General features: G+C 41.5%; 1 protein-coding gene across 1 annotated transcript in view; it reads right to left on the bottom strand.

The window, feature by feature from the left end:
* The window catches only part of eif3ha (eukaryotic translation initiation factor 3, subunit H, a), a 123,389-nt gene that overhangs the window by 85,396 nt on the left and 11,524 nt on the right, over positions 1-26,469 (bottom strand). Inside the window, exon 2 of the mRNA XM_067447783.1 lies at positions 13,723-13,879. Coding sequence (XP_067303884.1) covers positions 13,723-13,879 — 157 coding nt within the window. The remainder of the gene's footprint in view (positions 1-13,722; positions 13,880-26,469) is intronic.

The following is a 26,469-nucleotide window of genomic DNA, read 5'->3' as shown; positions in this document are numbered from 1 at the left end:
GAAATTATACAACTTAACTGCTGAGCAGCAACTCAAGCTCTCAATTTATTTCGTGACAGATACTTGAGTGACTTTCAAAATGGAAATGACAGCTTGAACTCTTTCCAAGAAAGAGAATTAAGAAAATGTCTTGCAACCACAGTAAAAAGAACAAAATTGACTCAGAACTGCTGAATTATTGAAAATTAATGCTACTAAAAGTTATGCCATGGCTGGATTACCGCCTGATGGTGTGCAAAGATGTTCAATAATACAACATATTCCATTTCATACATATAGAAATAAAACGGTATAAAATCACTCGCACTGTCTCTCACACTTAGGTCAGTGAAGAAGCCATTTGAAGTCTCAGGAGGATAATAATTCAACATCAGGAGTTCAGAACCAGGGGCGCGGACGGACAGACACACACACACACACACACACACACACACACACCTTCATGAAACAGAATGGGCAAGTCAAACAATCATATCGAAGTTGAACCTCACTATATTATCTATACACTACACTAAAAATGTCTGTCATCTGAGGCAGTGCATTACATTTATAATCTTACGTTATGAAGTTTACTATATCTGCAGTTTTTTCCCCTGACATTTGGCCAAGATCTCATGTTGTAAAATATGACGTGCTACAAACAGGTTATATAAGAATACTGCTTTTGACTTGATGACAAACGCTTCAGCAAGACGCTGTTCTCCGCTCCTCAAACACAAAACATGTTTCTTGAGTACAGAAAACTCTTTCCTCAAAGAAACTATTTATTCACCCTAATATCATAGACGAGCTGAGCATACGGCACTTATGTATGCGTGTATGTATGTGTGTGTGTGTGTGTATGCATGTGTATGCGTGTGTGTGTATGCATGTGTATGCATGCATGGCTGTGCATGCGTGTATGTGCATGCGTGTCTGTGCATGTTGATGTATGTGTGTATGCATATGTGTGTTTATGTATGCGTATGCGTGTGTATGTGTGCGCATGCCTATGTATGCATGCATGCGTGTATGCGCGTATGAATTCATGTGTATGCATGTGTATGTGCATGTATACATGCATGCGTATGCATGCGTGTCTGTGTATGTGTATGCGTGTGTATGCATGTATGCGTGCGCGCGCGCGCATGTGTATGCATGTTTATGTGTGTGTATGCATGTTTAAGTGTGTGTATGCATGTGTATGCGTATGCATGTGTGGGTATGCATGTGTATGTGTGTGTGTGTATGCGTTGGTATGCGCATTTGTGTATGCATGCGTGTATGCGTATATGTGTTTATGTATGTATGCATCTGTGTGTATGCATGTCTATGTATGCATGTGTATGTGTGTGCATGTGTATGCGCGTTTGCGTGTGTAGCCTTTGTATAAATGTGTATGTGTTGTGTGTGCACATGTGTAAGTGTGTTTAAGTATGTGTGGGTATGCGTGTGTGTGTGTGTGTGTGTGTGTGTGTGTGTGTGTGTAAGTGTGTTTATGCATGTGTATGTGTGGGTATGCGTGTGTGTGTGTATGTGTGCGTATGCGCGTTTGTGTATGTATGCATGTGTATGTGTATGCATGCGTGTTTGCGTGTATAGCCTTTGTATGCATGTGTACGTGTATGTTGTGTGTGTATGCATGTGTATGTGTATGTGTGCATGTGTATGCGTGTGCATGTGTATGCATGTGTGTATGTGTTTGTATGTATGCATGTGTATGTGTATGTGTGCATGTGTATGCGTGTGCATGTGTATGCATGTGTGTATGCGTTTGTATGTATGCATGTGTATGTGTGTGTATGTGTATGTATATGCGTTTGTATGTATGCATGTGTATGTGTGTGTATGTGTATGTATATGCGTTTGTATGTATGCATGTGTATGTGTGTGTATGTGTATGTATATGCGTTTGTATGTATGCATGTGTATGTGTGTGTATGTGTATGTATATGCATGTGTGTATGTGTGTATGTGTGTATGTGTATGTGTATGTGTGTGTATGCGTGTGTATGCATGTGTGTATGCATGTGTGTGCGTATGCATGTGTATGTGTGTGTATGTGTATGTATATGCGTTTGTATGTATGCATGTGTATGTGTGTGTATGTGTATGTATATGCGTTTGTATGTATGCATGTGTATGTGTGTGTATGTGTATGTATATGCATGTGTGTATGTGTGTATGTGTGTATGTGTATGTGTATGTGTATGTGTGTGTATGCGTGTGTATGCGTGTAGCCTTTGTATGCATGTGTATGTGCATGCACGTGTGTGTATGTTTATAATAATCATCGCTACTTATATTATTGGAAAATGACCAACTATTTATTGGGTGTCCCAGCCGTAGCCTCGCCACCGTTCAGAACATGTGACCACAAGTTAGACTTGACTTGGTCAAGTTCATTTCAACGCTGAACGCGCCGCCTCGCCGTACATGTGAACAGCACAAGCCAAATGGAAAGTGTGTTTGATCCAATGCGGAGGGCTAGATAAGCTTATCTAAGGGCCACATTGTGGGGCTAATCTTGGAGCTGTGCACATGTGGCTCCGCTTAATCGATAACGGCGCACACCTGCAGCTCCGCATGAGCTCAATGAAGCACCAGATGACAGAAGCTCCACGGAAACTTGAATCGAGTTCAGGGTCGCTGCTTTCATTGACGCGTGCAGATATTCAACCAGTAATCAAGCACACACTCACGCTGGCCTCAGGATGAGCTCCACCGCAATCAATCTGTTCTCTGACCGCTTCAACGCCAGAACAACAGGGCGGAAAACTCAGGAAAACGTGACGCCCAGCCTTCAGAAAAAGCTGAAGGAACTACATCATAGCACTGCACTAAACGCTCTTCTTACTCAGTCATTCTGTCTTGTTTCTAGACTAAATATCTAACAATTCCTAAATCAAGATGCATTTACTAGATCAGTACAATGACATAAGATATTTTTCTTGTTTTCTTAAAAATATAATCAAAATGAAGTGAGTTTTTGCCTAAAATAAGCAAAATGATCTGCCAATGGGGTGAGAAAAATAATCTTATTTCTGATTGAAATCTTGTTTCTTGTTTCCGTCCCGAACAGAAATAAGATTATTTTTCTCACCCCATTGGCAGATCATTTTGCCTGTTTTAAGCAAAAACTCACTTCATTTTGATTATATTTTTAAGAAAACAAGACAAAATTGTTTTACTTATCGAGTAAAGTCATCTTGATTTGAGAATTTTTTGATATTTTGACTGGAAACAAGACACAAATACTAAATAAAGAGAGCATTTTTTGCAGTGATAGTTTGTCAGGACAATATTTGGCCGAGATGCAACTATTTGAAAATCTGAGGGTAAAAAAAAAAAAAAGAAAAAAAGAAAAAAATTGAGAAAATCTCCTTTAAAGTTGTCCAAATGAAGTCCTTAGCAATGCATATTACTAATAATAAAAAAATTACTATATATTTACAGTAGGAACTAGAGCTGTCAATGAATATTCTAAATTTGAATATACATTCGAATATTTTTTAAAGCTGTAGTCCGTAACTTTTTGCGCTCTAGTGGTTAATAAACAGAACTGCATGCATCTTGCGGAAGAACATTGCAGCCGGAGCTACTTCTCTCTGTTTATAGCCGCGTTTCCACCGCAGGAACTTTGGGTGGTACTCGATGTGTTTCGACCGCAGGGTATAAATGAAGTTCCGGATAAATATTTCCCCCTCCAAACGGCCCTGCTCGCGAGGTAGTACTTTTTCAAAGTTCAGGAACTTTCGAGGGTGGGACTTGGGCGCTGAACATGCTGATTGGTTTAGCATTTTATTTCAACCGGCATTTTTAAAAGTCTTTTGCGAGGTTCGGTCTGCGTTGAGTAAATATCAGTCTTGCTCTCTGTCTGATGGCGCGCGGTCGTCTCAGCCATCTCACGTGCAATATCCGTAATAGCTGATAATAATATACATTGTCATTTTAAATCTAGCTTTACAAGCTTTCTGAATATGCTGCATGCTGCTGAATCTGCATATTAGTGCTCTTTTCTGTCGTTGTTAATTACCTCTTTAGTAAACCAATACATAACCAGCAAAAGCAGCACAGCTTGAATCTCTTCCATACTCGTTATTCATTTTTTTTCACCATGTAAACGACCTGACCGATTACTTTAAGTGTGTGTCCTTACATGACGTGACAGCACGCACCGCGCTCATGCTGACAAGAGAGGAAAGCTCATTTTTCTGAGGGGTAAACTTTTTATTTCGTGTGTTATGAAGATAATGTTGGAGTAATGACACAGCGTATATTGCCCCGGGCAGTTTTTACTGTAACTGCGCCTGTCAGAAGATTTTTTTTTTTCTCTGAGATGATTATTACACTTTACAACAGATAAATAGCTTATAATATTGTATTAGTGCCGGTGGCCGTTAAGAGTTGCTATGGTTGAAAACAGCGTTGACATTTTTGATGCAGCAGACAAAATGATTGCGATTGAAAGTCATCACATGTAAACACCAGATCGGTTTAGATAACGGCTCATGTAAACAGTCCACTAAATCTTTCAATCGGTACACACAAAAATGATTACTGTCCGTCAGTGACTTGGAGGAGCAGTCGCGCGCAGTCCTCCATCACCGGGCTAATCTGCCTAATCTTCACGGTACTTTAGATCGCGGTGGAAACGCAGACAGAGGCAGGTCTGGGGGGAGAAAAGTTCCTGGTACAAATTGTTCCGGGTAATTTTGGTGGAAACGGGGCTTATGTCTATGGCGGATCACGCCGGGACTGTGCTCCTCCGCAGCGGTACCGACCAGTCTGGCCTGAAAGAGTCCCAGCCTAAACACTTATTATAAGTGTACCATAATGATTCAGGGTAAGACAAAAACACGGTTTGGAAAATGGATTCATTTTGTACATTCTCATTATATAATTTTTGTAAATCATGTGTTTAAAAAACGAATTTCGAAGGTGAAATTTAATATTAAAATAATAAAAAAATACATTTTTAAAAAGTGGGGAAAAAACGCCCGCGGTAGTAGAGGCGTGGCTGTCTGCTTTGCGAGTGTGCGAGCACATGGGGGTTCAGGGACAGGTCAGAGGTCGCAGGAGTCACTGCTGAAAGTTGACGCATCCTGCAGTGAAGATGACAGAAAGTGCCGAGCCCAACTCGACCGCGGCAGAGGAAGAGATTTAACTCCAAAACTAAAGCCATGTCTGGAAGTACTTCGGATATTGGTCTGTAGGAGGTAAAACTGTTGAGCCGCGAGATAAAGTTGTATATGGAAGCTCTGTAAGATACAGTTAGCATACCACGCCTCATTTTATTTAACGTTAAACAGAAGCATCACTAAAGTGTAGGCTGCTGTACTGACTGAAGAGATATCGCCTGAATAAAGGATAAACGCACTGCTAACACTGGTGTGATTATTCACCGCTTCATCTCAAGGAGAAGCTCCATGTTTAGCACAGCAGAGCTCGCTCAGAGCGCTCAATATGCTGTAAAACCTACATTAATATTAATAATATTTGTTTCAATCACTGAATGAAGCCTGCTATATTTGGGACAAGAGGCGACTTTAAATTGCTTGCACAAAACTCTTGATCAGCGCTCAGAGTTTGTTCATTTAAACCGTTATCGAGACAGAGTGAGGTCGGCTGTCTTGGCCATTCATTTATTACTGGTTTTTGTGTAAGTAATACGTTGTCAAATGTGTTTTAACATAACTAAACTACCTATTCCCGTAGTTATGCCTCTCTGTATTAATTTGTCCTGTTATTAACGTAATGTGCACCCAGATGTTCAAATAGTTTGAATAATCGTGTTTTTTAGAAGGAATTTTCTAACGTCATTTTTGACAGCCCTAGTAGGAACAAGATCTTAGTATCCTAATGATTTTTGGCATAAAAGAAAAATGGATAATTTTGACTCATGCAATGCATTATTGGCTATTGGCACAGATATACTGTGAGACGCTGGACTGGTGTTGGGCTCCAGGGTCACATTTCACTATTTTTACAGTATTTTTGATGAAGCAATACAGTTTTGTGTAGAAGAGACTTTTCAAAACTATTTTTAAAAAATGACTGCCCCCAAAATTTTGAACAGTTTATACAAGTGGTTTAATTTTCTACATTCAGAGTTCTGAAAGCCTGTAATCAAAATGTGGGCCAAAATCTCTAGCAATTAAGTAAATGTCAAAATGAACTGCCAAAAAGTTACAAATTCAGATGAAGCGGCCCGTCAGTGGGGAGAGTTAGCACGAGTCAACATGTTGGATTGCACTTCTTGATCATCCTTTATGCTGAATACATTTAGGAAAAACATCTCTTTGGACATTTTTACTTATAATAAATTGGTAGTAGGGGTGAATACTGGAGTTTGACAAATAAATGTCAACACTACAATATGTAAAACTGCAGAAAATAAAAATAGATGTGTAATATGTACATTACAGCTATTATTTATCCAAATGGCAAATGTCTAGAATAAAATTAGATTAGCTAGAGACAAAGTGAAACATATGCGTGCGTACATGCATGTGTGTATGTATGCGTGTGTGTGTGTGTGTGCATAAGTGTGTATGTGTGCATGCGGATATGTATGCGTGTATACATGTATGTGTGTATGAGCGTGCGTGAGTATGTATGCGTGTATGCATGTATGTTTGTATGCGTGTATTTGTGCATTTATGCGTGTGTATGTTTGCATGTATGTGTGTGTATGTGTGTATTTGTGCATGTATGCGTGTGCATGTATGGATGTGCAATATGCGTGTGTATGTTTGGATGTATGCGTGTGTATGTGTGTATTTGTGCATGTATGCGTGTGCATGTATGGATGTGCAATATGCGTGTGTATGTTTGGATGTATGCGTGTGTATGTGTGTATTTGTGCATGTATGTGCGTGCATGTTTACATGTATGTATGCGTGCGTGTATTTGTGCATGTATGGATGTGTATGTTTGCGTGTGTATGTTTGGATATATGCGTGCGTATGTGTGTATTTGTGCATGTATGCGTGTCCATGTTTGGATGTATGCGTGTGTATGTTTGGATATATGCGTGCGTATGTGTGTATTTGTGCATGTATGCGTGTCCATGTTTGGATGTTTGCGTGTGTATGTTTGGATATATGCGTGCGTATGTGTGTATTTGTGCATGTATGCGTGTCCATGTTTGGATGTTTGCGTGTGTATGTTTGGATATATGCGTGCGTATGTGTGTATTTGTGCATGTATGCGTGTCCATGTTTGGATGTTTGCGCGTGTATGTTTGGATGTATGTGTGCGTATGTGTGTATTTGTGCATGTATGCGTGTGCATGTATGCGTGTGTATGTTTGGATGTATGCGTGTGTATGTGTGTATTTGTGCATGTATGCGTGTGCATGTATGCGTGTGTATGTTTGGATGTATGCGTGTGTATGTGTATGTTTGCGCGTGTATGTTTGGATGTATGCGTGCGTATGTGTGTATTTGTGCATGTATGCGTGTGCATGTATGCGTGTGTATGTTTGGATGTATGCGTGTGTATGTGTATGTTTGCGCGTGTATGTTTGGATGTATGCGTGCGTATGTGTGTATTTGTGCATATATGCGTGTGTATGTTTGCGTGTGTATGTTTGGATGTATGCGTGTGTATGTGTGTATTTGTGCATTTATGCGTGTGTATGTTTGCGTGTGTATGTTTGGATGCATGCGTGCATATGTGTGTATGTTTGCGTGTGTATGTTTGGATGTATGCGTGTGTATGTGTGTATTTGTGCATGTATGCGTGTGCATGTATGGATGTGCAATATGCGTGTGTATGTTTGGATGTATGCGTGTGTATGTGTGCATTTGTGCATGTATGTGCGTGCATGTTTACATGTATGCATGCGTGCGTGTATTTGTGCATGTATGGATGTGTATGTTTGCGTGTGTATGTTTGGATATATGTGTGCGTATGTGTGTATTTGTGCATGTATGCGTGTGTATGTTTGGATGTATGCGTGTGTATGTGTATGTTTGCGTGTGTATGTTTGGATGTATGTGTGCGTATGTGTGTATTTGTGCATGTATGCGTGTGCATGTATGCGTGTGTATGTTTGGATGTATGCGTGTGTATGTGTGTATTTGTGCATGTATGCGTGTGCATGTATGCGTGTGCATGTATGCGTGTGTATGTTTGGATGTATGCGTGTGTATGTGTATGTTTGCGCGTGTATGTTTGGATGTATGCGTGCGTATGTGTGTATTTGTGCATATATGCGTGTGTATGTTTGGGTGTGTATGTTTGGATGTATGCGTGTGTATGTGTGTATTTGTGCATTTATGCGTGTGTATGTTTGCGTGTGTATGTTTGGATGTATGCGTGCGTATGTGTGTATTTGTGCATATATGCGTGTATGTTTGCGTGTGTATGTTTGGATGCATGCGTGCATATGTGTGTATGTTTGCGTGTGTATGTTTGGATGTATGCGTGTGTATGTGTGTATTTGTGCATATATGCGTGTATATGTTTGTTTGTATGTGTGTGTATGTTTGGATGTATGTGCGTATTTGTGGATGTATGTGCGTGTATGTTTGGATGTATGTGTGTATTTGTGCATTTATGCATGTGTATGTTTGGATGTATGTGTGTATTTGTGCATATATGCGTGTGTATGTTTGGATGTATGTGTGTATTTGTGCATATATGCGTGTGTATGTTTGCGTGTATGTGTGTGTATGTTTGGATGTATGTGCGTATTTGTGGATGTATGTGCGTGTATGTTTACATGTATGCGCATGTATGCATGTGTGTGTGTATTTGTGCATATATGCGTGTGTATGTTTGGATGTATGTGTGTATTTGTGCATGTATGTGTATATGTTTACATGTGTGCATGTATGGGTGTGTATGTATGCGTGTGCATGTTTGCGCATGTATGTATGCGTGTATGCGTGTATGTGTATGCGTGTGTATGCATGCACACACATATTTAGGTAGATAACTCACACCATGCAGTAGAACGGTAAATATTTCCCAAAACCCCTCCACCATTCAGCTTGTCCTCAATTTTGAGACCACAATACAAAGGAAACCCCATAAAGTCATCTGTTAAACTTCAGGGAATAACCAGCAGAAAATAAGGAGACGTAAACTTTTCTTCGGCGTCCTAGTCTCTGCAATTTAAGCTCCACTTATCCGCATCCCATTCCTCATCCTCCATGGACAGACAGAAAAACACACCGTGCCTGACAGGACTGAAAGACTGATGAGCTGAGAGAGGGGTCCATGAGACAGAACTTAACAGGCGGCTCACGTTGAGACACACTCCATAACGCAGGCAACTTTTCTTTCATGTAGAGAGTCAAAAGGACTTGCACTTCAGTTCAGGATCAAGTCAATGCTAAAATCAAAACCACAACAAAACAACGCAAAGCCTCGAGTCTTTCTAACGCATCACTACAACAAAGCACTGAGTTCTGACTGACTGACAGCCGCTGTAAATCCCAGCATGCCTTCAACAGCTGACCAATCGCTTCAAACCAGAGGAATAATAATACAAGCCACAAACCAAAGCTGAACAAACCACATGCAGAGGAACACCGAGCTGGATCGGCACAGAGCGGCTTGACCCGCCTCACGGTGGGAGAGCAGCTTATATTTGTTCTTTGGACTTTCATTTATTTTGTTGACTGTTTGTTTGAATAATTTAACCGAAAAGTTTATTTCATTGAGTTAAAAACTTTAAAGGGTCACTTCAGCGATTAGCATATGGCTTTGTATCAGTAGAAACCCTGGAGTATATTCAAATGATCGTGCTTCACCCCATATCCCCCTGAGACGAGAGACTTATGCATTTTATTTCTGGAAAAATTATTCCAGTGACGCAAATATCGTCAATTTACGTAATCGGAGGAATGTTTGGCCAGAGGCTAAAGACTACAGCCAGCAGAGGGAGCCATTTCCTCATGTTTTCAACTCGCACATGGGCAGATGAAGAGCGCACTCACAGCTCAGCTCGGCTCAGGCATTCATGGAAACGGCGCAGCCGGCGGAGCAAAGTGAGTGTTTTATCTTCTCAAGTTAATTCCTATGAAAGTTAATCTTCCAAAGGCATGAACTGAAAACGCGCTGAGAACGACTGGCGCGAGCGCGGACGCGTTTACCTCAGCTCTCATCACGAGCTCATTCAGCTCATCACGGTGCGTGCAATCTGACTCCTGAAGCGTTTTGGGCTGTGAGACTCCCTCAGCAAGTAAACCGTTCATTCACTTGTTCGAGTAAAAAATTAGCCTGTCTGGAAAAAAGTGTGATATTTTTTTTATTTTGTGTGTGTGTTGTAAATATAATTTATCCTGAAGCAATATTCTCACCAGTGTTCAGTCAGCTTTGACATATTTAAATCTGTATATTGTGATTTTTTTTATTGAATCATTTCAAATTTGTGATATTTTCGCCTTTTGTAAAGGGCATTTTCCCCTAATCTTATTAAATATAGGCTATGCTTCAGGTTTCATTTATATTGTTAAATTTGATCAATAAATTTAATTAAAACACTATAAGGGCTGTTACCAAGCAATTTAAATAATTTTCACTGAAAACTGCATTAAATAATGTTTTGAGATTTGTAGTTTTGTAGTTTCATTCAAACACTGAATCGTTCAGTAACACACTTGTGTTGTTGCTGTGAGTGAGACGCGTTACGGGTCTGCTAGGAACGATTTTCTGGATGGATGGATGGATGCACTTTTATGAAGGATGGATGGATGGATGCACTTTTATGAAGGATGGATGGATGGATGCACTTTTATGAAGGATGGATGGATGGATGCACTTTTATGAAGGATGGATGGATGGATGCACTTTTATGAAGGATGGATGGATGGATGCACTTTTATGAAGGATGGATGGATGGATGCACTTTTATGAAGGATGGATGGATGGATGCGCTTTTATGAAGGATGGATGGATGGATGCGCTTTTATGAAGGATGGATGGATGGATGCGCTTTTATGAAGGATGGATGGATGGATGCGCTTTTATGAAGGATGGATGGATGGATGCGCTTTTATGAAGGATGGATGGATGGATGCGCTTTTATGAAGGATGGATGGATGGATGCGCTTTTATGAAGGATGGATGGATGGATGCGCTTTTATGAAGGATGGATGGATGGATGCGCTTTTATGAAGGATGGATGGATGGATGCGCTTTTATGAAGGATGGATGGATGGATGCACTTTTATGAAGGATGGATGGATGGATGCACTTTTATGAAGGATGGATGGATGGATGCACTTTTATGAAGGATGGATGGATGGATGCACTTTTATGAAGGATGGATGGATGGATGCACTTTTATGAAGGATGGATGGATGGATGCACTTTTATGAAGGATGGATGGATGGATGCGCTTTTATGAAGGATGGATGGATGGATGCGCTTTTATGAAGGATGGATGGATGGATGCGCTTTTATGATGGATGGATGGATGGATGCGCTTTTATGAAGGATGGATGGATGGATGCGCTTTTATGAAGGATGGATGGATGGATGCACTTTTATGAAGGATGGATGGATGGATGCACTTTTATGATGGATGGATGGATGGATGCACTTTTATGAAGGATGGATGGATGGATGCACTTTTATGAAGGATGGATGGATGGATGCACTTTTATGAAGGATGGATGGATGGATGCACTTTTATGAAGGATGGATGGATGGATGCACTTTTATGAAGGATGGATGGATGGATGCACTTTTATGAAGGATGGATGGATGGATGCACTTTTATGAAGGATGGATGGATGGATGCACTTTTATGAAGGATGGATGGATGGATGCACTTTTATGAAGGATGGATGGATGGATGCACTTTTATGAAGGATGGATGGATGGATGCACTTTTATGAAGGATGGATGGATGGATGCACTTTTATGAAGGATGGATGGATGGATGCACTTTTATGAAGGATGGATGGATGGATGCACTTTTATGAAGGATGGATGGATGGATGCACTTTTATGAAGGATGGATGGATGGATGCGCTTTTATGAAGGATGGATGGATGGATGCACTTTTATGAAGGATGGATGGATGGATGCACTTTTATGAAGGATGGATGGATGGATGCGCTTTTATGATGGATGGATGGATGGATGCACTTTTATGAAGGATGGATGGATGGATGCACTTTTATGAAGGATGGATGGATGGATGCACTTTTATGAAGGATGGATGGATGGATGCACTTTTATGAAGGATGGATGGATGGATGCACTTTTATGAAGGATGGATGGATGGATGCACTTTTATGAAGGATGGATGGATGGATGCACTTTTATGAAGGATGGATGGATGGATGCACTTTTATGAAGGATGGATGGATGGATGCGCTTTTATGATGGATGGATGGATGGATGCGCTTTTATGATGGATGGATGGATGGATGGATACACTTCTACAATGTTTTTTTAATATAACTTTGTCTGAAAGAAGAATGTCATACACCCCTAGAATGAGGGAGAGTAAATCATGGGCTAATATTAATTGTTGGCTGAACTCATCCCCCTCCGTGCACTGCTGAGGCCGGCCGTCGATCCATCTCTGCGGTGAACACACAGGCAGGCGTGCAGTCCCTGAACTCAGGCCCGCTCTCGACACGGCAAGCATCTCTGGATCCACATAACAGGCAGCGCTGTATCGAGCCGCATTAGGAGCGATGTTTCACACGCCGGCCGGAGAGATAAAGCAGAGCGCTTCGGTCTCTGGTCCTGAGGCTTGTTAGCGCTCAGCCGAACGGCTCAACCGTGCTAACAAGCTGCATCTAACGGCTCAAGGTCAGGTAGTTAAAGGGCCGCGGATGGGGCTGACCTCTCCGCGACCCTTGACACCGAGCCCATAAGGGTCTGGGAGATAATTACACAACCTGGACCAGGCCAGAAACTAATAAACGCTTCCTGCCACGGATGGACAGAACGAAGCAGCACTGCGGATGGAGAGAACAGCCAGTCCAGCTGGGAATAATTGCAGGATAACGATGGTATGATAGCCGTAAATGCACAATTAGATAAAATAAAATACATTTTTTTTAATCAAGCAATTTGAATCTTAGCGCAGCTGTCGATTCTCTTAAAGGGTTAGTTCAGCCAAAACTGAAATGTCTCTCATGAACTCCTCTCCCTAATCTCGCTCCACACCCATAAGACCTCCGTTCATCTTCACACACAGTTTAAGATATTTTATATTTAGTCCGAGAGCGTATGCAAGTGTATGCACACTATACTGTCCATGTCCAGAAAGGGAATAAAAACATCATCACAGTAGTCCATATGAGACATCAGTGGGTTAATTAGAGTCTCTTGAAGCATCCAAAATACATTTGGGTCCAAAAATAACAAAAACTACGACTTTATTCAGCATTGGCTTCTCTTCTGGGTTTGTGTTTAATCCTCAAATAAAGATTCAAACGGTTATGAATCAGTGAATCGATCAGTGATTCGCATCGCCAATGTCTCGTGATTTCAGCAGTTTGACACGTGATCCGAATCATGAATCGATTCGCTGACTCATAACCGTTTGAATCTTTATTTGAGGATTGAACACACACGCGGAAGAGAAGCCAATGCTGAATAAAGTCGTAGTTTTTGTTATTTTGGACCCAAATGTATTTTGGATGCTTCAAGAGACTCTAGTTAACCCACTGATGTCTCATATGGACTACTTTGAATCGAGAGAAGCAGATATTGTTATCGCGATTAAACATGCAGCCCCAAGTCTGGAGCACCGAGCCTCACCTTCATCAAACTCCACATCCTCTTCAGTGTGCTGAGGGAAGGGGAAGCAGTTGGTGATCTCCAGCCGGTCCTCCACCACCAAGCCCAGCAGAACGCCCTGCACCACCTCACTGCCCTGGCCCTCCTCCTGATAGTGCTTAATGATCTTCAGCACCACCTGCACACACACACACACACACATACACGTTTATTTTTGTGAAATGTGAGGACATTTCATTGGCACAACAGTTTTATACCGTGCAAACCGTATTTTCTATCCCCCCTACACTGCCGCTACCCCTAAACCTACCCATCACACACACACTGCCCCTAAACCTACCCATCACACACACACTGCCCCTAAACCTACCCATCACACACACACAACCCCTAAACCTACCAATCACACACACACACACACACACCCTAAACCTACCCATCACACACACACACACACACACCCTAAACCTACCCATCACACACACACACACACACACACACACCCTAAACCTACCCATCACACACACACTGCCCCTAAACCTACCAATCACACACACCCTAAACCTACCCATCACACACACACAACCCCTAAACCTACCAATCACACACACCCTAAACCTACCCATCACACACACACACACACACACACACACACACACACACACCCTAAACCTACCCATCACACACACACTGCCCCTAAACCTACCAATCACACACACCCTAAACCTACCCATCACACACACACAACCCCTAAACCTACCAATCACACACACCCTAAACCTACCCATCACACACACACACACACACACCCTAAACCTACCCATCACACACACTGCCCCTAAACCTACCAATCACACACTGCCCCTAAACCTACCAATCACACACTGCCCCTAAACCTACCAATCACACACACCCTAAACCTACCCATCACACAGACACACACACACACACACACACACACACACACACACACACACTGCCCCTAAACCTACCCATCACAGGAAACATTCTGCATTTTTACTTTCTCATAAAAACTCCTCCTGTGTGATTTATAAGCCTTTTGTAAAGTGGGGCCATGGGTAATGTCCTCATATTTCACCCTCTGCTGTAATACCTGTGTCATACCCATGGCATTATACACATTTGTGTCCTCATTTTTCATGAAAACATGCCCACTCATACACACACACAGTCAGCAGACGCCAGGGAAAAGCTCTTGCCAAACCAGGTTTGGGCCTGGCGAAGCAAATCGAATAATATTTCATACAGGTTCTCTCCCCTAGAGGCATTTGAAATAATAATAATAATAATAGATTTTATTTATAATGCACTTTTCATTCCGAAGAATCTCAAAGTGCAACGGGGGGGGGGGGGGGGGGATAACAACAAAAAATGAATAACAAGTAAAAATATAGAATACTACAAACAGTCAACCAACACAGAAAACAGAACAGAAACAGAGCTGATGGTGAACAGAAACAGAGCTGATGGTGGACAGAAACAGAGCTGATGGTGAACAGAAACAGAGCTGATGGTGAACAGAAACAGAGCTGATGGTGGACAGAAACAGAGCTGATGGTGAACAGAAACAGAGCTGATGGTGAACAGAAACAGAGCTGATGGTGAACAGAAACAGAGCTGATGGTGGACAGAAACAGAGCTGATGGTGAACAGAAGCAGAGCTGATGGTGGACAGAAACAGAGCTGATGGTGAACAGAAACAGAGCTGATGGTGAACAGAAACAGAGCTGATGGTGAACAGAAACAGAGCTGATGGTGAACAGAAACAGAGCTGATGGTGAACAGAAACAGAGCTGATGGTGAACAGAAACAGAGCTGATGGTGGACAGAAACAGAGCTGATGGTGAACAGAAACAGAGCTGATGGTGAACAGAAACAGAGCTGATGGTGAACAGAAACAGAGCTGATGGTGAACAGAAACAGAGCTGATGGTGAACAGAAACAGAGCTGATGGTGAACAGAAACAGAGCTGATGGTGAACAGAAACAGAGCTGATGGTGGACAGAAAACAGAGCTGATGGTGAACGGAAACAGAGCTGATGGTGAACAGAAAAGGAGCTGATGGTGAACAGAAAACAGAGCTGATGGTGAACAGAAAACAGAGCTGATGGTGAACAGAAACAGAGCTGATGGTGAACAGAAACAGAGCTGATGGTGAACAGAAACAGAGCTGATGGTGGACAGAAAACAGAGCTGATGGTGAACGGAAACAGAGCTGATGGTGAACAGAAAAGGAGCTGATGGTGAACAGAAAACAGAGCTGATGGTGAACAGAAAACAGAGCTGATGGTGGACAGAAACAGAGCTGATGGTGAACGGAAACAGAGCTGATGGTGAACAGAAACAGAGCTGATGGTGAACAGAAACAGAGCTGATGGTGAACAGAAACAGAGCTGATGGTGAACAGAAACAGAGCTGATGGTGAACAGAAAACAGAGCTGATGGTGAACAGAAACAGAGCTGATGGTGAACAGAAACAGAGCTGATGGTGAACAGAAACAGAGCTGATGGTGAACAGAAACAGAGCTGATGGTGAACAGAAACAGAGCTGATGGTGAACAGAAACAGAGCTGATGGTGGACAGAAACAGAGCTGATGGTGAACAGAAACAGAGCTGATGGTGAACAGAAACAGAGCTGATGGTGAACAGAAACAGAGCTGATGGTGAACAGAAACAGAGCTGATGGTGAACAGAAACAGAGCTGATGGTGAACAGAAACAGAGCTGATGGTGAACAGAAACAGAGCTGATGGTGAACAGAAAACAGAGCTGATGGTGAACAGAAAACAGAGCTGATGGTGAACAGAAAACAGAGCTGATGGTGAACAGAAAACAGAGCTGATGGTGAACGGAAACAGAGCTGATGGTGAACAGAAACAGAGCTGATGGTGAACAGAAACAGAGCTGATGGTGGACAGAAAACAGAGCTGATGGTGAACGGAAACAGAGCTGATGGTGAACAGAAAAGGAGCTGATGGTGAACAGAAAACAGAGCTGATGGTGAACAGAAAACAGAGCTGATGGTGGACAGAAACAGAGCTGATGGTGAACGGAAACAGAGCTGATGGTGAACAGAAACAGAGCTGATGGTGAACAGAAACAGAGCTGATGGTGAACAGAAACAGAGCTGATGGTGAACAGAAACAGAGCTGATGGTGAACAGAAACAGAGCTGATGGTGAACAGAAACAGAGCTGATGGTGGACAGAAAACAGAGCTGATGGTGAACGGAAACAGAGCTGATGGTGAACAGAAAAGGAGCTGATGGTGAACAGAAAACAGAGCTGATGGTGAACAGAAAACAGAGCTGATGGTGAACAGAAAACAGAGCTGATGGTGGAAGTCTCTGTTAGCTCCGCGGCACACTGTGGTCCACTCCATGTTTCAGATTTCTCCCACAAAATGTCTGTGTGTCGCCGGTGCCGGAGCAGAAATTACATTTATATACATTTACTGCAGAAAGATCAGCGAAATGTAACACACACACACACACACACACACACACACACCTGGTTAGCATTTAACTAGGCATGTACGCTTCCTCAACGCCAAGTCATGTTACGCAATTTTGCATTATTTTGATCATCGGGTGTAGCAGAATAAGGTTAATGCTTTAAAGGTGCAGTGTGTAAGTTTTAGTGGCATCTAGTGTTGAAATTGTGAATTGCACCTAGTCCTGTGATGCAATGAACCAGCGAACACACAAGTCTCAGACGGCAACAGAACCACTAAAAAATATATTACGCGCACACACACACACACACACACACACACACACACACACACACACACACACACACACACACACACATACAGCTGATCCACAACGGCTCCTCTATGACATTTGTCTGAGTGAGATTGGCCTGTTTTGTTGTTGATGTTGTATCTGAAGCTCATGTAGAGGCTCCGCCCTCTTCTGGAAAGGGGGTGGGGACTAAGGAGCAGCAGCTCATTTGCATATAAAGGGACACACACACACACAAAACCTCTTCCTGAGTCTCTCGTCTTTTAGAAGTGTAGTTTAAAACAAAAGCTTATATTTATGAGTTGAGACTCACCTGTCATTAATTTACGTTCTCATTTGAAAATATTAGACTTTTTTGAATTTATTTAGCCTGTTGTTAATAAAAAGATCCAACAGCAGTAGTTATAAAAACACTTTAGTGACAGCGCTCTATCTATCTATCTATCTATCTATCTATCTATCTATCTAGGTGTGTGTGAGTGAAAATCGATGTTGAATGAAAAAAAAGTTTATTCAGTCCACTACTGTTGATATAATGGTCAAAAACAGAAATAATTATATATATATATATATATATATATATATATATATATATATATATATATATATATATATATATATATATATATATATATATATATATATATATATATATATATATATATATATATATATATATATATATATATATATATATATATATGGGACATAATCATGCAAATAATCGGTAATAAAAAACCCAATATCAGTCGATCTCTAACCACAGCCCCGTCACCGATAGTGAATATAATATTCAATCGGCCGATATAATTATATATATTTTTATTGTGTGATATATCAATGCATCCCTTCATATTAAAGGTTTCTACAGAGGGGATTTGGAATTTCTGTTTATCATTTAAATCAGAAAATACTGTCAACAGCTGAAAAAAATAGTGTGTTTTAGGAATAAAATGTTCTGAATGACAAATGAACAAACCTTTAGAATATAGACAGGGGGAAACCTGAAGAGCTGCTGATTTCAGACTCAAAACTCATCTTGAGAAAACGGCCTTGCTTTGCAATTAAAAGCCACAGATGCGAAGTAACACTTAAAAGTTGTCTTCTTTCCATTAGTCTGAAAGACGGCATGTTATGCAAGCAAGAAAAGTTGATATTAACCTATGCATGACACAAATAAGCCATGCTTTGAGAAAGCTCTGAATCTCCTGACCCCAATCAGACATCTTTCTATAAAATACAGCAATATTCAGACAGATTCTCTCATTTTGTGCGCAAGCAAAACAGCGCTGCATCTCGGCGGACACTCGCGGTCGGCTCTCCGGAGACTGCCGTTAATGCCAGGCTTACACTCACACTCTTACTTATTACATTCGTCTCAGGAGGACTTTCAGTGTTTCCCACAGACTCGAAAGCAATGCGTGATCACATTTTCATAAAGTCATTATTTATGCTCATAATGAAAAGTGAAAGACATGAGCGAGTGAAAATTGAGATTTGGGGTGCGATGTTAAGGAATTGAACAAAACGACACTACCGCTTAAAGGGGGGGTGAAATGCTGTTTTATGCATACTGATCTTTTTACACTGTTAAAGACTTGGAATCCCATACTAAACATAGACAAAGTTTCAAAAGTTAAGGTGGACGTTTGATGGGAGTATTTCTTTGTCAAAAATACTACTTCCGGTTAGTCATAAGTTTCGGCAAGTTTTTTGAGATCATGCGTCCCCTTTGACGTTAACGGGGGCGGAATTTCCTTGTATGGGCCTTACGGACAATTCTACCGGAAGAGCGTGAGAGAGAGAGAGAGAGAGAGAGAGAGAGACAGAGAGAGGGAGACAGCGAAAGCAACAGGCTACGCCCATCAAAGCGCTGGCTCGTAGGATGCGCTGCACAGGTAATGTGCACAATTAACAATGACATCAAAAAGTGCCAGACCAAGACAGTCCTGCACAGATTCTCCAAAAACCCCGCGTTAAGGCAACAGTGGATGTAATTTGCTTTTCCGGATCAGCAACTGAGTTGCGCGAATGTTTATATCTGTTCGCTGCATTTCGGTGCCGACTGTTTCATATGGAGCAGTCCCAACGTTAGAAGGGTGAGTGAGACTGCTTCAAATGTCTGTGTTTTTGCCTATGCTCATCAAGTAGCCCAAACATGATCACGTATAGTTAATTGATCAATGGAGCATGCGATGTGTAGTGCGTGTACATTTGTTTAGCTGGCCACTATATGTGTAACTTTATGTTTGTGTATTGTAAAAGCACTCCAAACAACAATACACAAAGAGTGGGGAAATATGTTGAACTAAATAAGCGCGCTCCTTCATTCAAATGCGCTACTATTCCGTGTCTTTCTATGTAAACACTAACTAATCCTGCTGTGCAAAACCGGTCCGCTTACTGTCTACATAAACCACGCGTAAACACACAAACACACACGTGCACTTCCCACATGTACACCTTCAAAGACAAAAATACGACGATATAATTCAAGTATAAATATGTAAATAACACAAGCCGCTAAGCATATTATATAGTTAGTGTATAACTTGTAGCACATAGAGACGTCCTGCTCTAGTCGTTTTTGCTGCTGCTCCTGTTCAACTGCAGCCTCTGGGTCTGATTCCGGATCATAGATGTATGGCTGTATCTGATTAAAAGCCATATTTTTATTTTGAATAAAGTTTTTTTCCGCTGTTAGGGATGAGACAGCTTTACTACGCACTCGACTCAACACAATAACAGCGGCGCGCACACGTCATTATTTAGCTCCGCTCACACGACACGCCCCCACCCGCTCGGCTTTTTCCGGAAAGACTCGGAACAGCGCATCTTTCTTATATAATTATAAAAAAAATAAAGACTTTTCGGAGATATGCAGGATGCAATACTACTCTATAGGTACTCAAGATTGACATGACACTGACTGAAACTGAGTGTTTCACCCCCCCTTTAACTACACACCACCGCCCTTCAAGCCGCCATCTCGCGTAATCACATATTAAGAAATCTAGTATTTGATCATGCCTAACATGTCTTCAAATGCAAACCCTACAAATAAGTAAGCAGTTATGATCTGCAATACTTCAAGCAACTTGACTTATTTATTAAAGAGCCATACAGGCACTCTGTGGGTAAGGGCTTTACAAATGAAAAGTATTATTTTTCCAGCCACAAAAAAAATGACTAATTTGCCTCTTTGCATATTTTAACCTTAATTAATACACTAATGGTAATATAAATAATAGAAGAAAAATACTTTAAGGGGTCATTAATGGACCATAATTATAGCACAAATAGTATTTAGTACTAAAAGTTCTCAAAATATTCAAAAGCTTAAATATAGTTTATTTCATAACATTTATTTAATTGCAAAATAGTTAAGGTGTACGGTTACATTTGACTATGATAGTAGGGAATATCTCAAGGCTAAATATAAGAAGAGCATTACAATGTTCATTTCCATCACTCTCCATAATAAAATGACACTGTAAATCCAGTTGATGTAATAATCAATGCACACTATGCTGTGCTGTTTACCAAATATTGCTGCAAATACCAGTATAGTTGTCTGTTCACATGTATTGATTGATACAGCGCTGGTTTGAACTATTGAGTGCCGTGATCATGAGCGAGTGAGCGCGAGTGAGTGAGCGCGAGTGAGTGACCGCGAGTGAGCGAGTGAGCGAGCGAGTGTGCGAGCGAGTGTGCGAGCAAGCGAGTGTGCGAGCGAGCGAGTGTGCGAGCGAGCGAGTGTGCGAGCGAGCGAGTGTGCGAGTGAGTGAGCGCGAGTGAGCGAGTGTGTGAGCGAGTGTGCGAGCGAGTGTGCGAGTGAGTGAGCGAGTGAGTGAGCGAGTGTGCGAGCGAGTGAGCGAGTGTGTGAGCGAGTGTGCGAGCGAGTGAGCGCGAGTGAGCGAGTGTGTGAGCGAGTGTGTGAGCGAGTGTGCGAGCGAGTGAGCGCGAGTGAGCGAGTGAGCGAGTGTGCGAGTGAGTGAGCGCGAGTGAGCGAGTGTGTGAGCGAGTGTGCGAGCGAGTGAGCGAGTGTGTGAGCGAGTGTGCGAGTGAGTGAGCGCGAGTGAGCGAGTGTGTGAGCGAGTGAGCGCGAGTGAGCGAGTGTGTGAGCGAGTGTGCGAGCGAGTGAGTGCGAGTGAGCGAGTGTGTGAGCGAGTGTGCGAGCGAGCGCTAAAGAAACCATAGACTGTAAAAAATATGGCTGTAGTGTCCGTGACGTCACCCATAGGATTCTGATGAGCCGTTCTGAAGCGTAAAGTAGAGACGAGCTGGGCGTCGCCATCTTGTGAGCGAGTCATCACAAGTCACGCCAAGATAACTGAAAATGGGCAAAAAGGCGGGATGTGGGCGGAGCTTAGGAGACAATGACTATAGACGGCAGATAATTGGCTTTCCACCTGTCACTCAAAGTAACCCTTAATTATGCAGAACTTTAAAGCTTTATATAACGTAAACGAATGAGTTATAAATAAATTCACCCCCTCACAGTCGTCATGAAGGTCAAAGTTAGCCGTATAGAACAAAACCACAATGTCCCAGACTGTAAACATGTTTTATTCTGCTGTAAAGTTGTGCATTTTAACATGAGGCTCAATGAGATTCTAGCTCTAGCTCTAGTGGCCAGTCGAGGAACTGCAGTTTACATTACTTCAGTATCAGCTTAGGATAAGGAAATGCAGTGCGTTGTAGCGACTCAGGCGAATCAAACACACAATCGCCAGTTACATTTAACAAATATGTTTTGAAAGTTGTGCTGATGGACAGACCTTCCCCCAACACAACAGAGGGAGATTCTTCAGTCACCCTGGAAACCATCTGATAAGGTGTTTTACGACCCGAAAGGAATTTGGCCACATGAAGTTTCAGACACAAAGAGCTTAAGACACAGAGCTTTTGCCTCAAATTATAGACAAACCATCTATAGATGAACATGCACCCCAGGACATTATATGTAAACACATAACTGTTTTGTAAAATGTTTCTTCTGTATGGTATTTTGCATCTTTTTGTCTTTGTCTTAACAAAGTACTAGTTCAGATAACCTCATATATGTCATGTCTCCTATCAAATTAATGCTCACTTCACGACTTACACTTCCATGTATATCACTTATTCAGAAAATGCAATGTGTGTTTGTTGCATTAATTATAGTATGAAGAACTCAGAGACCCACTGAGTCCAACTTTTAAACAAAGAGCTATAAATTCTGCTGAGGAATTTCCCGCCGGGAAATCCCAACACTCTCATTGGTTAAGTCTAACCCTGGAGGGTGGGACTATTTCCAGACCTTAAAAAGACCAGTGAAGACAGGCTCTTCCCTCTTACCCTGTTCTCTTACTCCGCTCTCTTCACTTCTCCTCTTGCTCTTACTGTGGGAGCCAACACCCACGGTGGGGGGGCTGGCACTTAAGCCATGCCACCAATGCAGGCCCTCCAAGCAGGCCTCAGCCCTTCCAAAAATCTTCTCTTCTACAATCCGATCTTCAAGAACACGAAGCATCGCTAAAGCAAACAGCCGCTTCCCTCCCAACCTCGGAAAGGACCGCCGGACACGCAGAGACACGCAGAGACACATACGCACACAAGCGAGAAGCCAAAACGAAACCAAAAAGAATGCAAGTATTCTTATTCTTACTGCTGTAAAGAGGGTGTGTTATTCTCCCGTTGGGATAAATTAACTCCGTGAAGGTCGTATTTGGGGAACTGAAGGAAAGTTGTTTCTTACCCTCCCCCACTCTCTTTGTCTCTCTCTCTCTCTCTCTCTTTGTCTCTCTCTCTCTCTTTTATCTCTCTCTAACTTCAGTCTATTCATTATTCTCTTTTATGTATTCTTTCGTTAATATCTATATTTCTACTATCTTGATGCCTATTTAGTATGTACTTTCTGTGTGAATTGTAGTGTTATTTTTAGTCTGTGTTTATTAAACCTCCAGAAGACATTTAATGAGTTGAGTCTGTTATTCTGCCACATACACAAAGTCAATGAAACTTGCGATCTAAACGTTACCTAACTGCTTATGCTACTATGTTAGTAAAGTAAACTGTATGACCATTTGAAATATTGAACTTATCCTGATCAGTAAAGTTAATGTTTCTTATGCGCTCGTAAAGCAGTAATCCATTATTGAGAATTGATTTGAAAAGTCTATAACTAATTTGCAGGACAAACTTAGTAGGATAATTTCAAGAAATTTCATAAAGGGTTACTTGTATTTAATTAAACAATTTTCCCTATCGGAAAATTTTAATACGTAATGAACAACTGGCAAATTATATTCATGAATGACATGAATATTGAATATTAAATCCCTTTTGAGTTAATTATTCCCCGAGACATTAAACTCATAAGCTCGTAGTTGTTACAGCGTCTTTTAAATAACGTTAAAAAAATGACGAAGCAATATGTGGCGGCCGGTGTTGAATTTGGGAGCAAACTGATTGAATGGTGTGTTTAATATTAACATCAATACTATTCTTAATGAAAAACAGAACAGGACAACGACAAGCTCGCTTAAACGGGCGCTTTTACATTTAGCTCTGAAACTGAATCATCCGCCGTATATCGTCAGCTCCTCACTCGTGATGAATGAAATCTGACTCCTGCTGCAGTTTAGTTTTTAATTGTAGCGTCTGTTCTCTAACGTAACAAAATTATTTTTACTATAAAACTATCAAAACAATATTGAAGCCTGTTTATGATTTCATACAGCTATATATCTATAATGAAGTCTTGACATCATATCCGGGAGAAGTCAGTAAATTCCAGTAAAATCACAGTAGGGCTGGGACAACGTGTCGACGTCATCGATGACGTCGACGCAAAAAATACGTCGACGCAAAATATGCGCGTCGATTCGTCAGACTCAAAATAAAGATGGCGGCGCCGGAGAGTAGTAGCAACCATAGATGTACATAATAAAGTATATTATGTAATTAAGTATATTATTTATTATGTATATCTATGGTAGCAACACGAGTGGCTCCTCAGACTTTCAGAAGTGCAAGGCTTGCGGGTTGGCCAGTCTATGGGGTTGGCGCGCGGTGCGCACGGAGCATCACAGGCATGTGCGCACGCGTTTTGTTGTCACGGCTACATAAACAAATTTCTGCACACAGGAAGACAGATGTTTTGGTAATATTTGATGTATTTTAATCACAAAAACAAACGTTTGCATCAAGTGAAAGCATCGGACACATTGGCTACGTTACCTACATAATAAGCTGTTTTAAATTTAAAATGTTCACTGTCTAATCGCGCTGATGTGACCGAGGGTATCCATCCTCTAAGTGAGCAGTTTCATCCCAGGACTATTCCGGTTTTAAACGAGTATTGGCGCCCGTAATGCACTCTACATGTAACTGTTTTCACTGTCATGCCGCGGATGCGCGTGGCGTTTCTGTTGCGGGTCAGCCACGGGGCTGCGTGGCGTTTTCTCTGCCTTTGCACACTAGAAGCGTGTCTGACGCGGCGCTGCTGCTGCTATTGATGCGGAGGGAAGCCCTATTCCTAATGTTAAACAGAAATAGCCTACTGATACAGCAAAGACAACGTCGGCAGTAGCCACATATCTGGTATTGACGGCAAAATAGGCTACAGAATATTTCGTTCTGTATTGACAGTTGCAATATTTCAAAATCGATCATTGACGTTTTTTATTATTACAATTAGGCCTATATCTGCATTTATGTAAACCTACAGACTTTGAAACATGAAAATGTCATTTAATAATATGTATTCGTGTCAAAATGATATATAAACATCTTTTCCTATTCTATTTTGCCTGGAGACGCTCCCAACACACGTGAAAAATAGGCGCTCTTCTATTTCTAGCATGCACGTGTTTTCCGCGCGTCACAGGCAGTGTGCAGAACCTGTTAACATGGGAGCCGAAACAAAAACGGACACGCCACGCAGCCGAGACGCTCACGCTTGCAGTGTGTCCCCGGATTTGATTAACCAACTTGTTGATATTTAATCGATGGCCATAGCCTATAGGCTGAGTTGCATACATAGAAAAATCGTATAATATGTTTCTTTGTTGTAGGTTAATACTTATTTATTTGTGTGTGTGTGTGTGTGTGTGTGTGTGTGTGTGGCCTACTTTATGTTTTCAAGGTTTTATTGAATGCATTGTTCTTGTATAGTCTTTTACTTTGGAATTTTAAGAGCAATAAACATATATTGCAATGTTAAGGAATTCGTTTTTTCATTCAGATAATTAAATCAACATGTATAAATTGCTATTAGGCAATTAATGGGGAGATAATCGGTAATCGAATCATAACCGAATCGGACAGGAAAAATTAATCGTTAGATTAATCGATGCATCGGAAAAATAATCGCTAGATTAATCGTTTAAAAAATAATAGTTTATCCCAGCCCTGAATCACAGGCTTTGCTTATCCGTGCAAAACTCAGATGTGGAGTAATGTCTAAATCACAGAGGTCCAGATAATACTAATCCCAGGCGAATAGTGCTTATGTGTGGGAAACAGATATTTATGTGTGCAAGCTTCAACTTCCCGGAAAATATCAATCTGCCTAAAGATGGAGGGCTGAACGTGAGATTGCGCCATCGCAAACACTCAGAGCAGAAACCATGGAGAAAGACCTGGGGTTAATGGAAGAACAAATACACTCAGTGTCTAATTATGCCGTCTGTACAGCCTCTCTGAATACCAATCGAACTGAGGCTTTTCAAGAACATATCTTCGATCCCATTGAGAGAGGCCTGAGGCATGATGGGATGCGTTTCTCAGAAGGGACACAATTTTCACATCAGCATTATCAGATGGGTGCATCAGTACATCTGTAGTTTCATACGGAGAACCGAGGTAGGGAAGCATTTAGAGCCAAGACGAGAAGGATGTCATTTATTGTCGCTTCAGCAGATAAGACCGGCCAATCCCACCTGAAATCACTCCCATTGGGATCTGCAAATGATTTTATGCCAGTCGGTTCCCAGGGTTTTGCAGGTGTTATGAAAG

The sequence above is a fragment of the Pseudorasbora parva genome, chromosome 7, assembly GCF_024679245.1.
Source record: "Pseudorasbora parva isolate DD20220531a chromosome 7, ASM2467924v1, whole genome shotgun sequence".
Lineage (NCBI taxonomy): Eukaryota > Metazoa > Chordata > Actinopteri > Cypriniformes > Gobionidae > Pseudorasbora > Pseudorasbora parva.
This window is presented reverse-complemented; position numbering and strand designations above follow the sequence as displayed.